Source organism: Kwoniella mangroviensis (genome assembly GCF_000507465.2).
Source record: "Kwoniella mangroviensis CBS 8507 chromosome 1 map unlocalized Ctg01, whole genome shotgun sequence".
Classification (NCBI taxonomy): domain Eukaryota; kingdom Fungi; phylum Basidiomycota; class Tremellomycetes; order Tremellales; family Cryptococcaceae; genus Kwoniella; species Kwoniella mangrovensis.
The window spans coordinates 4,372,649-4,388,009 of record NW_027062533.1 but is presented as its reverse complement, the minus strand read 5'-3'; the positions used below and the strand labels follow the sequence as shown (position 1 = coordinate 4,388,009).

The 15,361-nt window shown below is 45.2% G+C and overlaps 4 protein-coding genes across 4 annotated transcripts; 2 read left to right on the top strand and 2 right to left on the bottom strand.

The window, feature by feature from the left end:
- Positions 1-273: 273 nt before the first annotated feature.
- I203_101628 (uncharacterized protein) lies at positions 274-2,894 on the top strand (the record flags this gene model as incomplete). The annotated part of the gene is made up of 10 exons (XM_065516920.1): positions 274-320; positions 395-658; positions 733-943; positions 1,003-1,088; positions 1,137-1,587; positions 1,638-1,727; positions 1,774-1,834; positions 1,878-1,985; positions 2,049-2,244; positions 2,306-2,894. 10 exons carry the CDS (start codon positions 274-276, stop codon positions 2,892-2,894), a joined length of 2,103 nt encoding a protein of 700 aa, XP_065373738.1.
- A 153-nt stretch (positions 2,895-3,047) lies between these two features.
- I203_101627 (uncharacterized protein) lies at positions 3,048-4,440 on the bottom strand (the record flags this gene model as incomplete). Its single annotated transcript, XM_019148949.1, has 9 exons — positions 3,048-3,223; positions 3,288-3,305; positions 3,361-3,458; positions 3,534-3,768; positions 3,828-3,944; positions 4,003-4,048; positions 4,108-4,221; positions 4,269-4,354; positions 4,407-4,440. 9 exons carry the CDS (start codon positions 4,438-4,440, stop codon positions 3,048-3,050), a joined length of 924 nt encoding a protein of 307 aa, XP_019001968.1.
- Positions 4,441-5,521: 1,081 nt separating this feature from the next.
- I203_101626 (nitrite reductase [NAD(P)H], large subunit) lies at positions 5,522-10,162 on the top strand (the record flags this gene model as incomplete). Its single annotated transcript, XM_019148948.1, has 20 exons — positions 5,522-5,612; positions 5,670-5,771; positions 5,839-5,939; positions 6,002-6,060; positions 6,122-6,299; positions 6,354-6,824; positions 6,891-7,262; positions 7,340-7,444; positions 7,515-7,681; positions 7,742-7,957; positions 8,049-8,185; positions 8,250-8,459; positions 8,519-8,620; positions 8,687-8,784; positions 8,853-8,930; positions 8,992-9,144; positions 9,227-9,408; positions 9,512-9,676; positions 9,769-9,929; positions 10,002-10,162. The coding sequence occupies 20 exons, from the start codon at positions 5,522-5,524 to the stop codon at positions 10,160-10,162; spliced, it is 3,309 nt and encodes a 1,102-aa protein (XP_019001967.1).
- Positions 10,163-10,417: 255 nt separating this feature from the next.
- On the bottom strand, positions 10,418-15,251 carry I203_101625 (uncharacterized protein; the record flags this gene model as incomplete). The annotated part of the gene is made up of 10 exons (XM_019148947.1): positions 10,418-10,684; positions 10,751-10,948; positions 11,031-11,242; positions 11,311-11,516; positions 11,656-12,201; positions 12,259-12,449; positions 12,523-13,948; positions 14,007-14,103; positions 14,163-14,220; positions 14,277-15,251. 10 exons carry the CDS (start codon positions 15,249-15,251, stop codon positions 10,418-10,420), a joined length of 4,176 nt encoding a protein of 1,391 aa, XP_019001966.1.
- Positions 15,252-15,361: the final 110 nt, after the last annotated feature.

Below are 15,361 nucleotides of genomic sequence, written 5' to 3'. Positions count from 1 at the left end.
TCACTTGATAGACCAATTGTTTGGGTGCAAATGCGTTCATTTGGACTCCATGCACTATCAGATCTTCCTGATCATGAACGACTAGATTCAACATTGAGATTCCACATCCCGATCACCATATCCAGCCATTCACCAAGCCTGTCCAGATCAGTTACTTCAGCATCCAATCATTGAATATCCTTCAAAACTCCGGAAGGATTGCTCACAGCAGGTGTAGCAGATTAGGTGTGGGGCGCAGTTGGATTACCAATTGGGAGAGTGGAAAATTGAGAGATGGTCTACACGACAGCTTGTGATAGATGTCGGAAGATACGGATGAAGTAAGTTCAATCCTTTGCTAGCATTCACGATCTAGCATGTTCTGTTCCGCATATTGAAGGGTGCTTCGAACTAGATGTGAGCGCCCGTCCCGTGGTCAAGATCATGATGAGATCTGCCAAAGATGCAGAGCAGATGGTGCTCAACAATGCATAACGAAGAAGCGTAAGGTGGGTCGACAGCCGGGGGTCAAGAATAGGAAAACGAGAGAAGCGCAAGGGAAAGAGATGGGATCATATTACCATAGTAGGGAGACAAACGCACCGAGTGATCACGATCGTCTACCAAATCCTCTGCAGGTACTGGCGTCGGAAGCGGTCAGGAGACACAGCACACCAGAGTGAGTATGCTGTATTCTGTCACTTTGCAAGTTCTCGTGTGGATGAAGACTAATGCGCCAAGTGGCTTGTAAAGATCCGAAACCACTATGACCCCCACACATCCAGTAACGTACACTCGTGACAGTAGTAGTATATTGGACCAGTTTTCGGTCTGGACTGGTAAAACGCATGGTATTACGGGGAGGGGCGATATAGCGAAAAGGATTGATGATCTGTTGTCATCCAACAGGCAAGAGTTGTCCTTAGGGGCGGATGAGCCATCGTCCTTCTGGGGTAGGACCGATGTAAGTTACTGAACTTTCAGACTGTTCGCTTTCCTGGCTCACTCATGCCTAACAAATAGATGGCGCGACCCGATGCCGCTCCAGAGCACGATGTGATATCCCTACAGGTGATCTCTTTGCAGGAGTCTCAAAGGCTTTTTGACGCGTGAGCAACATTCGATCCCACCTCCGCTTGTTGCTGATCCAATTTCAGCTTCATGAAGTACTTGACAAATGGATCAATGTATTTTGATCCTCAATTACATTCACTTCCCTTCATCAGATCGCGGAGCTCATTCCTACTCGCTGTAATACTCGCAATGGCTTCCACCTTCACTTCACTTTGTGCATCGAGCTTACTTCATTCCCAATTAATATACCACGCCAATCGAATGTTGTCGCACATTCGGGATAACAATCTCAAATCAATCGAAATCGTTCAAGGACTGCTGCTTTTAGCAAGCTGGAGCGAAATAAAAAATACTCTCAGTCAAGACAAGACCTGGGCGTACGTTTCATACGCGACTGCTCTAGCGGTAGAATTGAGAATGGACTCCCCTTTACCTTACTGTGTACAGTCCGATCCTATCTATTCTTCAGGAATCCACGATCTCTTGGTCAGAAACGCTCACAGGGTCTGCTTGCTACTGTATATACATGATCGGGTAAGTGTGGTCTAAAATGGAATTTAAGCTACTCCTGATCTCCTGCCCAGAATATGGCAATGGTAGCAGGACGTTATCCAATTTTCCCAGAATCTACGGTATCGTCTCCATCAAATCTCAATCAATGGGGCAAGCATGAGGTGAGTATCTGATGTCTTGCTGTGAATATCGCTGATTGTTTGTCAGGGTGCAAGTCGGTATGATGGTCCTATTTGCGCTTCTGTATCTCTCCGGAAAACCATCGTGAGTGAAAATTTTGGTAATCCATGCTGACGATCTCCAGACTGGAGTGCATCATAAACTAGCTGCACACAGTCTCGCAGATTTCCAAGCAGACATGAGGCTGATTGAACGAGCAATAGCAGATTGGCGTGCCAAATGGGCATTAGAAATAACCAGTAGGTATGGATCCTTCGAGCTGCTTCGGGTCTAATTCTTTGATGTATCAACTATCCATATAGGCACTCCCGAATACGGTATTATTGCGATGTTTTCGACATTCGTCCTCGCTCTGACGTTGCTCAAAAAGGACCATGATGATGAAAACAATGATGTAGAGGCTAGCAAAACATGTGAGGACCTGGCTTTTGAAGTGGTCTGCGCTTCAATACATAGCTATACGTCGTGGACGGGGATTGTGAATTCTGCCACCTTCGAGTGAGTTATCAGCTATGTCAAGCGTTCTTTCAAACTGATCCTTGAATGTGACTTCGCCTAGCACAAGCATGGTAGCATTCTGTGCAATATATACACTGCAGTCAATCAATCGGTGTGATCCTATTTACTTGTCAGATCGGTCTGTATTTCGATTGGCAACAGTACAAGAACTGATATCGGAGCTTGAAAAACAAGCTGCTGTACGGCATCATACTGACCGGGAGAATAGTATGACTGCAGTCGACGCCATGGCCAGACAGCTCTCGAGAGGCATCAAGCTACTCTTTACCAAGAAACAGGTTGGCTGTCCTCCAATATCTTCGGATGAATCAGATGCCTCTCAAGGACAACAAATCCCGGAGATGATCAATCAACAGCAAGGAATTGTCATGAATATGGACGGAGCGATACAGTTCAATAATGAAAACACTATCCTACAGACGCACCAGCCGAATGAACAACAGTTCATCGCCCAAGAACCGAGATTCGATGATTTGACTCAACTGCTCTCATCCACCAACGCTATACCTTTCATCCCAGATTGGAACTTGCAGAGCTTGTTACCAGACGCTAATTTCAATTGGGACCAAATCGATCATTCGAACCACGATACTAGCAGTAATATACCGTTTTTTGATTTTGGTCAATAGGTTGTACACTAAATACATATGTAAAATATTTTTTTTTGTACCATGTGTATGCTTTGTTGTTAAATTTATACTGAGATCAGAGCTGTATCGTGAAGCGAGAAGGGCTCTAAACGATTTGGAGCATGACCCCTCGCTCACTCGATGACAATCTGCTTATTGCTTTTTGTGCCCATTGTGGGTGGACTTATCGACGGGCTCCACGTGTAGGTTATCGCCGATTGTGCCCCCACCGACATCCACATCGTCCCGGACCACAACTGAATTTGCTCTCTTTCGGTGGAAGAAGGGAAGTTCGGGCGGTGTGTAGAATAGTACCATAGGCACTCCCACTGGGGTCAAGAAGTTTGTCGTCAACTAGTGTCCTATTTAAGATGAATGATTTCATATACTCACATAACGCTCCACCGATAACTGTGATATGAAGAATTAGCCGCTCGCTTCCGAAGGGGTTGCAAAGTTTACCTACTGTTTCCGATCAAAGATGGGATCATCGATCGACCCACGTATCTCCCGACTGATACATTTGCTCCATTGAGCATTCCGATGGGGATATAGTACATGTTTCTGACAAGGTCAAAATCTCAATTAGCGCTATGATCGTATAAACCTATTGGTGCTAGTCGGTCATGATTCACTCACACGATAACGTGCTCGAAGCCCAAGAAAACAAAAGCGAAAGCTGGGAAATGCAGAGCGAATATCTTCGATATGGTCTCTCTGGCACCAGCTCCTAGCCATACGGCAAGACAGACTAGGAAATTACAGCCTATTCCTCGTAGTACACACGGACCCCAGCCTTCGGCTGTTTTGGTCACTGCGACTCCAGCTGAGTACTTGACTAATGCGTCCGTGCTATACAATTTGGAGTAGTGTGCTGCACCCGAATCTCATTGAGCCTAGGATACATAACACCATCCGAGGGCACTGACTTACCTAGGAAAGCCACATAGGTTAGAGCCCCGGCCATGTTCCCGAAGAACACTATCAGCCAATTCACGGGGAGTTCCCAGAGCTTGGTACGTTTCTTGATAGACGTCATGATGAAGATCACTTTGCGGCTGATCAGTCCACAGACAGGATGCATCTCTCTCCTCTGGAAATTACTCACTAAAATTGGCTGTACACAGCTCTTGTCCTGTTAGAACAAGCATGATCTATTGCAGGACAGACATCAGCTTTGACAAGACTTCAAGAAGAAGAGTTTTAGACTGACCAGACCAATAGGGAAAATCAGTGCTGCTACCAGATTGATGATTGACGGATAATCGGTTCGTAGTGTTCCTGCACCACCTTGGAAGATCTGTACCGACATCGCTCCGAAGTTGAGCTGCATTCAACCGTCAGTGATGGTCATTCGGTTGTTCAGGTGTTTACACTTGCCATCCATGCTGCCATCCAAGCTTTGAAAAAGGTTATATAGTATTTTTGAGAAGCTTTCTTCTCACCGATGGTGAGCATAACTATTTTGTAGCAAGTCAGCCCAGAATAGCTGTCTTCATCAAATTGACCTACCAGCTGTAACTTCTGCTGGCGTCAATGTGTCCATTTTGGGCCGCTGTTCGTGCAATAAAGAGTTGGACTTGGAGATTCGAGACTGGGGAGTATTATATGACGATTGCTCGGACTATATGAGTATGCTTCGATTGTTGTAGTCACAGCAGAGTGAGTATGGATTCGAGATAGATTTTCGGTAGGCTACAGCTTTGGACCAATCATACGTTCGAGAGATAAGGATTTTCGTCGGTGTCTGAAAAAATCAGCCACTAGCGCAAACAGATCTGGTACCACAGTTGCATTTCGATCGATGAACTTGCCCCAGTGGTGTCATCTCGGTGTACCTTGGGGTCCTTCAATTTCCTACCCGCCTTCTCGTTGCAATATTCTCTGGGTTACCGCTTTGTAACGGGACTCGAGTAAGAGATAACGATTGAGTGGAACTTACCACAGTCATACACTGGGATCACTTTTTAGTTGTTGAATCCTGAAAATGACGTTATAATTTCTTAAGTGGCATTAACCAGTTGGAGCTAAACGAAGCGATCGTATGGGCTTTCCTAAAAATCAAAGATAAGGGAAAATTCTTATCTCAAACATCACCATTCTAGTACTCTTTGACAATGCCGAAGCGTGCCGAAGCCTTATTTTTCGTCCCTTTTGTCGTCATTATGTGCCTCGATGGAGACCAAGGTTCGGTCCCAGATCCTGTCACGTCCGTGCGTGATCAACCTTACTCCTGGCGACTTCGTGATTGGCTCAGAAGGATAAAAGATAAGGAAGCTCCGACAGAGGTGGGACGACTGCAACAAAGTTCACTCAAAAATGACCATTCTTCGACGGAACCTTGATGAATTTATTATGAGCTGCCGGAGACTGTGCCGATTGGAGACTGATAAGGGATTGAGGGTATAAAGTTTTCATCACTATCGCTGTGATTGGCCAGGGCAGTTACTGGAATTGCCAAGACTTGTCACGGGTGTTTGCATGACTTCTCCAGAAGTCGCAGGTAGCTCGATTCTACTGATAGGTTTGAGTCTGTAGTGTGGAGAGCAGCTGAAACTGAAGGCCCCTTCTACTGTAATATCTCTTCGATCGATATCCACATTCACCACACACAGAATCGACCAAACATGAAACCTATCAGTGGTGACTCTAGCTCGTCCAGAGCACCGGAGGATAGGATACAGGTGATGGTGGTTGGTTTGGGGATGGTTGGAATCGGTGAGCTCCATGGTCCTCCACTTGAAAGCTGCTGGAGCTTACTCTGACGAGATACAGCTTTCATTGAAAAGATGCTTACTCTAGATGTCGCTGGAAAGTATTTCATCAGGACTTGTGGTGAAGAACCTGTTGTAGCCTATAACAGAGTGGGATTGACCGGTAAGTCTGTTATCCTTGGGGGGAGCAGTTGGTGAGGAAAACACTGATGAACCGATTACCTCTGAAGAATACTTTCAACATCGAAATGTCGAGGACCTATATCTGAACGACGTATCATGGTATGCAAAGCAGAATCCAGAGCATTTCGCGTTTCACATCGATGAACAGGTGAGGAAGTGTTCTAGACGCTTATCTCTGATGGTTGTTGAATCATGTATCGGGTATGTTAGGTGATCCATATCGACTCGGAGAACAAAATAGTCAAGACTTCGAAATCAAAAGCTTTCAAGTAGGTCCCACTCGATGGAATTTCACTGAGCTTTTTGTGCACGAGCTGATATGATGTATAGATACGATATACTAGTCCTGGCAACCGGCTCTGTCGCTAGTTTACCTCCATACATGACTCCTGAAAGAGCGAAGAGCGTCAAAGGTGTTTTTGTTTATCGAAGTATCGCAGATCTCGAGGCAATCATCAAATACGGCGAACGACCAGAGGTGAAACGCGCTTCAGTCGTTGGGGGTGGGGTGAGTACGATAAGACTCACTCAACGTCATTTGTATGACTGACAATTTAAGTAGCTTTTAGGTTTGGAAGCTGCCAAAGCAGTGTACGACATGAAAGTACCCGAGGTCTCAATCCTCATTCGACAAGATTACCCATTAAATCGACAGCTCGATCCCTCCGCTGGAGAGCTGGTGCTGAAAAAGATTGAAAACATGGGTGTAGAAGTGAAGACGCGTTGCGAACCATCTTCGATAGTTACTCGTACCACTGACGAGAGACATGAACTATTCGAAGGTTTCGATATCAAAGGCGAGAAAGTCGAATCGGATATGGTCATTTTCGCTATTGGAATCCAACCGCGAGATGATCTGGCTAGAGATAGTGGGATCGAAGTGGAGCCTAAAGGTGGTATCAAAGTAGGGGACGACCTTCAGACTAGTGCTAAAGGTGTTTATGCAATTGGAGAATGTGCGAGTTGGAGAGGTAACTTTTATGGATTGATTGCTCCTGGTGTGGAAATGGCAGATATTCTGGCGTTCAACTTGGTCAGTTTCATGAACTGCCGTTTAATGATGGTTCAGATCTAACGAAAGTATGATTTTGTGAGATAGACCCAGACGGAAGGAACTGCTGCACACGTCCCTCGATCGATGAACCCACCAGACCTATCAACCCGTCTGAAGCTCATGGGAGTAGACGTAGCTTCCTTTGGAGATTACTTCGCGGATATCCGAGCGAACCAAAAACCCAAACCCAAGGGTGATCCAGTGGCAGATGGCGAAGTGGCGATATCCCAACCTAAGCCAAGCAAACATCGTAAACTGGCTGCTGACGGTCCAATCCAATGTCTAACTTACCATGATCCATTCTCGGCCACATATAAGAAATATATCTTCACGCAGGATGGTCAACATCTTTTGGGTGGTATGATGATTGGAGATGTTGGTGATTTTACCAAGCTGGTCGCAATCACCAAGAAAAAGGTTAGTGCATTTGTTATATAGCATTAGGCAAGCCCTTAGGAACCTGCAAAAGCTGATCTACGTTGGCATACATACAGAAAAAGCTTGATGTGCCACCTTCCGATTTCATCCTGGGTGCGAAGAAGTCTGGCGAGGATGATGGTGGTGATTTGGATGATGATGCGGTGGTTTGTTCATGCCATGTAAGTGGAGTCGTCCGTTTTTTCAGGAACTCTTTCATAACCGTAAGCTGATTTCAGCATCTTTTTCCAGAATGTGACAAAGGGGGCTATAGGATCTTGCGTCAAGTCAGGTCTTACAGATCTCAGTCAGGTCAAAACCAAGACCAAAGCTGGCTCAGGCTGTGGAGGTTGCGTACCAATGGTGACCAACATCTTCAAAGCCGAAATGAAGAAATCAGGTCATAAAGTATCCACAGCGTGAGGCGATTCTGTAGCCTCCATGACTGCCCTTTCGCTGATGGGACTGTACATGTTTAGCCTTTGTCCGCATTTTAAGATGTCTCGACAAGATTTATTCCAAATAATCAAAATCAAGAAACTGAAAGATTTCGCTACGATAAATGAAACTGTTGGTACGCCCGGTACGATAGGTTGTGAGATTTGTAAACCTGCCGTGGCATCGATATTGTCAAGTTTATATAACGAACATGTCATGAAAGTCGAGCATCATCATAACCAAGATACCAATGATAGGTTAGTCGAACTTCCACCTCCCATCAAGATTAAGATCAAAATGAGTACGATGTTAGCTAATGGGCTATTACAATTGAATTGAATTGTGTAGATTTTTGGCGAATATACAGAGAAATGGAACTTTCAGTGTAGTGCCTCGTATACCAGGTGGAGAGATCAGTCCAGATAAGTTGGTTGCTATAGGTAAGATAGCAAGTGAATATGGATTATACACGAAGATTACCGGTGGTGAGTACATCACTGTTTTGTCTCCAATCCTGTCCATCACATATCAGTATTGATGATTATCCAGGCCAACGTATCGATCTTTTCGGAGCATCCAAGCCTGATTTACCGGATATCTGGGCTAAACTCCACGCGGCAGGATTAGAATCAGGTCATGCTTATGGAAAGTCTCTGAGGACCGTCAAGTCATGTGTAGGGACCACATGGTGTAGATTTGGTGTAGGTGACTCTGTCGGCCTAGCAATTGATCTGGAGAATAGGTACAGAGGTGTCAGAAGTAGGTGCATGTCTCTAGCTGGGAATGCTTTGAGCATAGTGCTGATCCTGTGTTCTTAGGTCCACATAAGTTCAAAGGTGGCGTTTCGGGCTGTGTGAGGGAATGTGCGGAAGCGCAGAGTAAAGATTTCGGATTGATAGCTACTGATAAAGGGTGGAATAGTGAGTCGACCAGCATGTACCATTGATGAATCTTGATTTTGAAGCTAATGCAAACTGTCAATATAGTCTTTGTCGGAGGAAATGGAGGTATGAAACCTCGACATGCTCAATTATTCGCTCAGGATGTGCCACCGTCAAAAGTGGTTCGGATCATCGATCGATATGTGAGTAGGTCCACTCTCTTTTCGTGGGATTGATCTATGATACTGACGATCAATTTTTGATGGGACAGTTGATGTACTACATCAGAACCGCTGATAGGTTAGTACGTACCGCACCATGGCTAGAATCGTTAGAGGGCGGAATAGAGGTAAGTTGTCCTTTCCGACCAGATATCGATCAAAGTGTCTTACCGAACCGCGTGACTGCAGAAACTTCGGAAAGTCATCCTAGAAGACGAATTGGGTATATGTGCAGATTTAGACGCAGAGATGGACAATCTCATAGGTACATACGAAGATGAATGGAAGAAGGCTGTTGAAGATCCGGAAACTAGAAAGAGGTTTAGGCAATTTGTCAATACGGTGAGTGCCACAGTACACTTCGGTATCCGACACGGGCCATTCGGATCTCAGTACTGAGCTGTACCTTGTTCCGATTATGTAGGACGAACGTAGACCTGCTATTGATATTATTGAAGAAAGAGGTCAAAAGAGAGCTGCAGATTGGCCAAGGGATTTCCCCTCTCAGAAATTCGATTCGTCCCATTTACTTACCCCTGAGAACGAGTGGAAATGGGTTAAGTTGGCGAATATTGAAGATTTACAAGTCAATGATAGGAATACAACGTGAGTACGACGTGATGTATTGATGTACAACGATTCATACAGTATCCCTGCTAAGTGCTGGAAAGTTGGGTAAGGCGAAGCTGATGGTGTGGGGGTACTATAGGAGCGTCGCAGTCCGTTATGGATCTGATACCCAATTGGCGATCTTCCACGTACCTCATAAGGGATTTTATGCTACTCAACAGATGTGTCCACATAAGAGAGCTTTCGTATTGGATCACGGAATCGTGGGAGATGATAAGAATGGTAATTTATATGTATCTTGTCCGTAAGTGGAAACCTCTTTCGGATTTTTTTCTTTTTTTATTTCACAATTGCGATACATGGTGGGACAGCTGATTGTTGGACATTTGTGGATAGATTACACAAACGTAATTTCAACTTGGATAATGGAGATTGTACGAATGACGAATCACTTAAAATCTTGACTTTCCAAGCTAAGATTGATGAAAGTGGGCAATTCGTTGAAGTCAAGCTACCTCCTGAGGAAGATCTCGATAGTGTCATTGGTTCATCCAAATGTGAGTGAACCTGATTGGTTCGTGATGCAAATCGAATTTGGGTTTTGCTGATAATTTACTATGGGATCGTAGGGATGGTTAAGAAAGCCACAGCAGAAGCATTCGGTAGGAATGCAGCTACTGCTATTGAAATTGTTGAACCATCGGGTGAATTGGAGAAAGGAGCGAATACTAAAACCAATGGGAATGGATGTTCGTCGGGCGGTTGTGGTGATTCCGCTTTGGAATGGTAGAAGTGAATCTTTAGAGTTTGTGCACCCTTTGAGGAAAGACTGTCGAATGATATATTATAGATAATAGATGGATCATGTATGTGTGACACTAGATGCATCAAAATAGCGAATCACCATTAGCAAAATATCGCTAGACAAGTGATAATTACAAAAAGGGGGAAATTCAACAATCATGTTTATCATACAGTACGATTACAAGAATTAAGCTATACTAGAACCATAACGAACTATGGAATATTCGATTGTCTTACTAGCCTAAGCAAATTTATTACCTTTACTCAACAACACGCTCCCACTACCACTCGTACTTCCATGACTCCCACCTGTACTTTGTCGATGAGGGTGAGGGACAGGTGCGGGCCTGCCATTATTCAAAGAGCTACTTCTGGATGGTCCAATTGATCTCGAAGAGTTTTGTGGTCTCACGACCGATACTCCCGCAGCTCCTCCACCTACTCTTCGATTCACTTGAGATTCCTCTTGTACGTATGAAGCGTAGGATGCAAGTTTACGAGTATTGTTCTGCAATACACCAGATCTACGATTAGTCCATGGCAACATGAGGAATTGGAAAACACGGTGACTCACCTGTTTGTGATCACTTGCACTAGCAACACTAGTAGTGTTTCTGATTGACCTGGAGATAGAGAATCCTTCGTCTCCCATTGGCTGATCTTCATCTTCACCAATGAATGTATCTCTCCGCTTCTTCAGCGCAGGAGCACGGGGATCAAGTGCAATTTCATCTTCGTCCGCATCGTCAATAGCCATCTCTTCATAGTTCATCTATAATCCAAAATCATGATATATCAGCCACAGCTCATTTTTATTTTCACATCAGGATTCTTGATTTGGACAAATCACTCACACCTCGGTTCATGACACCACGATTCTTCAGCATATCTAATTTCTCCCTGAAAGTCCTCTTGGATTCGACTGCCACTTGACTGACTTCTTCTGGCTCATCCACAACGAAGTTCAGATTCAGATTATATGATTCCAGGGGCGTCTCATCAACTTCATCCTCGTCAGAACCCAAATCGTCTTCATACACTTGACGGAAAACGTTCGCTTCGCCATCTATGCACATCCGTATCCACTGAGTCAGCTTTCCAACTCTTACTGCTGATATAGCACAGGAAACTTACGGAGTTTGTCCAATCCATCTTCCCTATCCAGCTTCCTCTTCCTTCTCTCTTTTCTAGATAATTTCCTCCTCTTGCCTCCTCTTTCATCTTCATCGGATATTTCACCGTCTACAAAGTCCTTGCCACGCTTCTTATGCCTATATTCACCTTCCGTGATCTTCCTGGCTTCTGCTTCGATTCGAGCGTCGTCGGCAGCTTGGATCTCTCTATGGACGATGTCAGATATCAGTTTAAGAGTCAGCATACGGAAATTTATAGCCCAGCACAATATTTCCAATCGGTTTGCGCTCTTGTAAAACACCTTGTCCTTTCACATCGGGATATCGTCGAAAGGCAATCACTCACCGGTTCTTCTCCGCTGCCAACTCATCCTGCCTCTTCCTAACCTCCTCATCAACCTCCTGATCATCGACCAGTTCCTCCAAGAACCCATCATTCTCTTCATCATCATCATCGTCATTCTCTTCCGCTCCTCCAATCTTCGCCCATCCATTATCTTCATCACTCTCTTCAGCCTGTTCGTCTACCATTCTGCTCTTTCTCATTGATTTCCTTTGCTCTTGTCGCTCAGCACGTGAAGAAGCTTTCATCATCCTGTCGAAAACTGTTCGTTCTGTTCGGGCAGGTTGAGTAGGTGAAAGATTTAATGGTTCTTGAGCGTCATCAGGATCGGATAGTCTTCTACGTAATCTTGTGAAAGACTCTTTATCCCCTTGTGTCTGTGTTTGAGTCTGAGTAGGCGATCCAATCTCGTTGGGCGATTCCATCTGCGTTTGGGTTTTGCCGAAAGGAGTAACGCCAATTGAGAAATCGGATAATCCACCTAACTGTCTTCTTGTATCCGATACCTGAGTATCTTCCTCATAAGCAGGTCTAGTCTGAGTGAACAATCTATTTCACAAAAAAGATCATCAGCTTGGATCTCATCATGTAAAGCCTTAGACTCACCCTCTCTCATTGATGTATTGTTTCTTAGGTTTCTCCATCTCCTGCATCCTTTCCATGGCAGCTTCTTCGATCTCAGCTGCAATCAGGTTATTGTCCCTTTCGACTTGAGTTTTGGAAATTTGGACTCCGGGCAACATCGCATCGGCAGGTAAGAAACCTACGTGATCCGCTCGTAATGCTGCGAACGCATCCTGTAACATAAATATCAACATCGTCAATCCTGTCATAACAAGCTTTACATAGGAAATGTAATGATGGACTGACCTCTTCACCTGCCTGCGTAGCAGCTTGTGTATCTCCAAACAACTGTGAGAATCCTTGACTGCCAGCATCATCGCCGAATCCACCGAAGTCGAAACCTCCGAGTCCCTGTGTGGACTTAGCAGTAGCGGTAAGTCCAGCAGGCAACTCAGCAAGAGGAGCTTTTTTAGCAGGCAAAGATCGAATTCTAGCTTGAGCTGGAGTCTGTGCATCTTCCTCGTCCGAATCAAAAGCTACTCTAGCTGATGCTCGAGGTTTACGCTTAATCATCGGTGTGGATTCCTCGTCCTCATCTTCTTCCAGTGTCGTAGGTAGAGCATCTTGATCCTCGTTCTGATCTTCCCCTTCCCCTTCCTCTCCAGGTTCCGATTGATCATCGTCTTCACCTTCTTCTTCTTCTTCCTCTTCCTGTTCTTCCCCACTCCATACCATCTCGTCTTCAGGATTATAATCTTCATCTTCACCATCTTCATCATCATCTCCAGTCTTATCATTCTCATTTTCATGTTCATTCCTGGAAGCTGCAAGCAAAGCTTGGAAATCTTGTTCTACCCTTTCAGGCAAGACCTTGACTCTACCGTAATCTTCCTCTTTCCTTTGTCTAAGTTTAACAATCTGTTCTTGATGTTTCCTCTGTATCAATTTCGCCATATCTTCATTACTCAACGGTTCTTCCCTTCCCTTTTTCTGATTAGCAGGTTTCGCTCCTCCATTCAATTGTTTTTGCTGGGCATGCGAAAATGTCTTTGCAGCAAAATCAACATACGTTTCACTTATGTCAAGCTGATTCTGATCTTGAGGTTTAACTTTCTTGTGTAATTTGCCTGCTCGAGCTAAGAAACCTTGTTTCTGCTTTGAGATAGTAGATTGGTTAACGTTTTTGGCTAATACCGCTTTGGCTCCTGTCACTTTGGGTATTGCTTGTTTGACCGCTTCTTTCTTAGGCGTAGGTTCATCATTGTCGAATTCCAGATCATCATCTTCACTTTCGTCTTGTTCATGTTCATGATCAGAAGAAGAAGGTTTTGAAGGTTCCAAATTCAATTTAGCGATCTGTTGCTTCACCATATTCTGCTTGAACTCCAGTAACTTCTTTCTCTTGGCATCGCGATCAGCCTTCTCTTTATCACGTATCTCCTGTTTGTCCATGAAAGTGCTGAAATCTTGATCGTCCTCATCTGGTTCGGGACCTTCAGATGTTCCCGGTACAACCACTTTGTACTTTCCCTTATCCTTCTTACCAGGAGCAGGAGTGGGGGTATTGGGGTTCTCAATAGAGATTCGGGATGTCGACGTGGTACCTAAAGGACGACGAAGCCCGGATGAAGGTGTGAATCCGATGATATCGTCATCTGGAGGAGTAGGCTGACTAGGACTTGTTTGAGGCGATTTAGCAAATGTAAGCCCAGGTACGGCGTTTTTGTGGTCACTATACGAGTACAGATACAGGTTAACATGGCTCAAGCGCATGACAAGAATTGACTTACATCGGTTCCTTCGACTTCACCGCAACGTTCGCTTGGGCAAGCCAAGCTGTGATGGGTAGACGAGATGGCTCAGGTCGGGAGAAGGCGACGGGACGTTCTGTTCATGAAACAAAAGGTGAGCCCTATGCAGTGATACGGGAGAGTTGAGTTACATACCTCTTTGGGCCCGGGCAATATCTTTCTCCATCTCAGCTCTATCGGCTTTGTTCAGTCCCTGTTGATCCCATCAGCATCGATAAAAATAATTCGAGTACGAAGGATGCTCCTCACCTTTGGCCTTCTACCTCTTTTCTCCCGAGGTTCGTCCTCCTCGTCGTCAAACAGATCATCCAGTCCTTCCAAAGCCGATGACTTGGGTTGTCGAGACTCTTCTTCTGCCCTTTCTTTCTCTGCTCTAGCTTGTTTATCAGCCAAGTCATCCAGGTAGTCTCCGATGTTCTCATTATCCTCCTCATCCTCATGCTCACGATCATGATTGCGATTCGGCGGAGGGGAGCTTCCTCTTTCAGTGGTCGATTGGTCTGTTGGCGAAGCACTTCTAGAAGTATCTTTAGCCAATAACGGAGCTTCATCTTCGTCTTCATCTTCTTCGTCATCAGAAATGATTATTTTCTTGGGTCTTCCACTCATCCCCGATTTCCTAACAGGGAACAACGTCTCCTCAGCTACTTCGGAAGAAGAAGCTTGTAGTCTTCTGTTGTCTACAGGTGGAGACGACGATCGAAGTGGTGGTGGTGAAGAACGTAAAGGTGATGTAGCTGTAGTTGGTATGGAAGTTAGAGAGGAGGTCTTGCCTAATGCGTTCGTCGGCACATCCAAGTTTCGATTATCTTTGACAGGAAGCGTCGAATGTTGACCTTGCAGAGCCTTCAATGCCCTAGCTTGTCTTCTCATCTTCTCCATCTCTCTCTTGATAGCTTCTCCGTCATCGTCTGGCAATTCCTCAGCCTTATCGGAAGAAGGGGCATCGAGTTTCGATAGTTCATCTCTCCAAGATTGGTTCGCAGATGACCACCTATCGAGTAGTGCTTTGGATGGTGAGGTTGTCGCGATAGGAGGAGCGATGTAGCTCGGTATTGAGGAGGAGGAGGATGCGCCGAGAAGAGGTGGTGAAGGTGATAATCGGCGTGCACGGCCGTAAGTTCGTTTAGGAGCTGGTTTGGGAGGTGCGAGGTCGAGAGTGTCGGATGAAGGGGCGGAGCGGAAGTCGGAAGGAGGGAGAGGGGTGAGTGAGGAGGTGGACATGGTGAGCTATCGATGAGAGACCGGTCAGTGGAAGGTCATGTTCCGATCGGTCTCCTATAGTGAACACTCACTGAAAATAGCAAGACGCGTGATCAAGCGGTCCAAGCTGA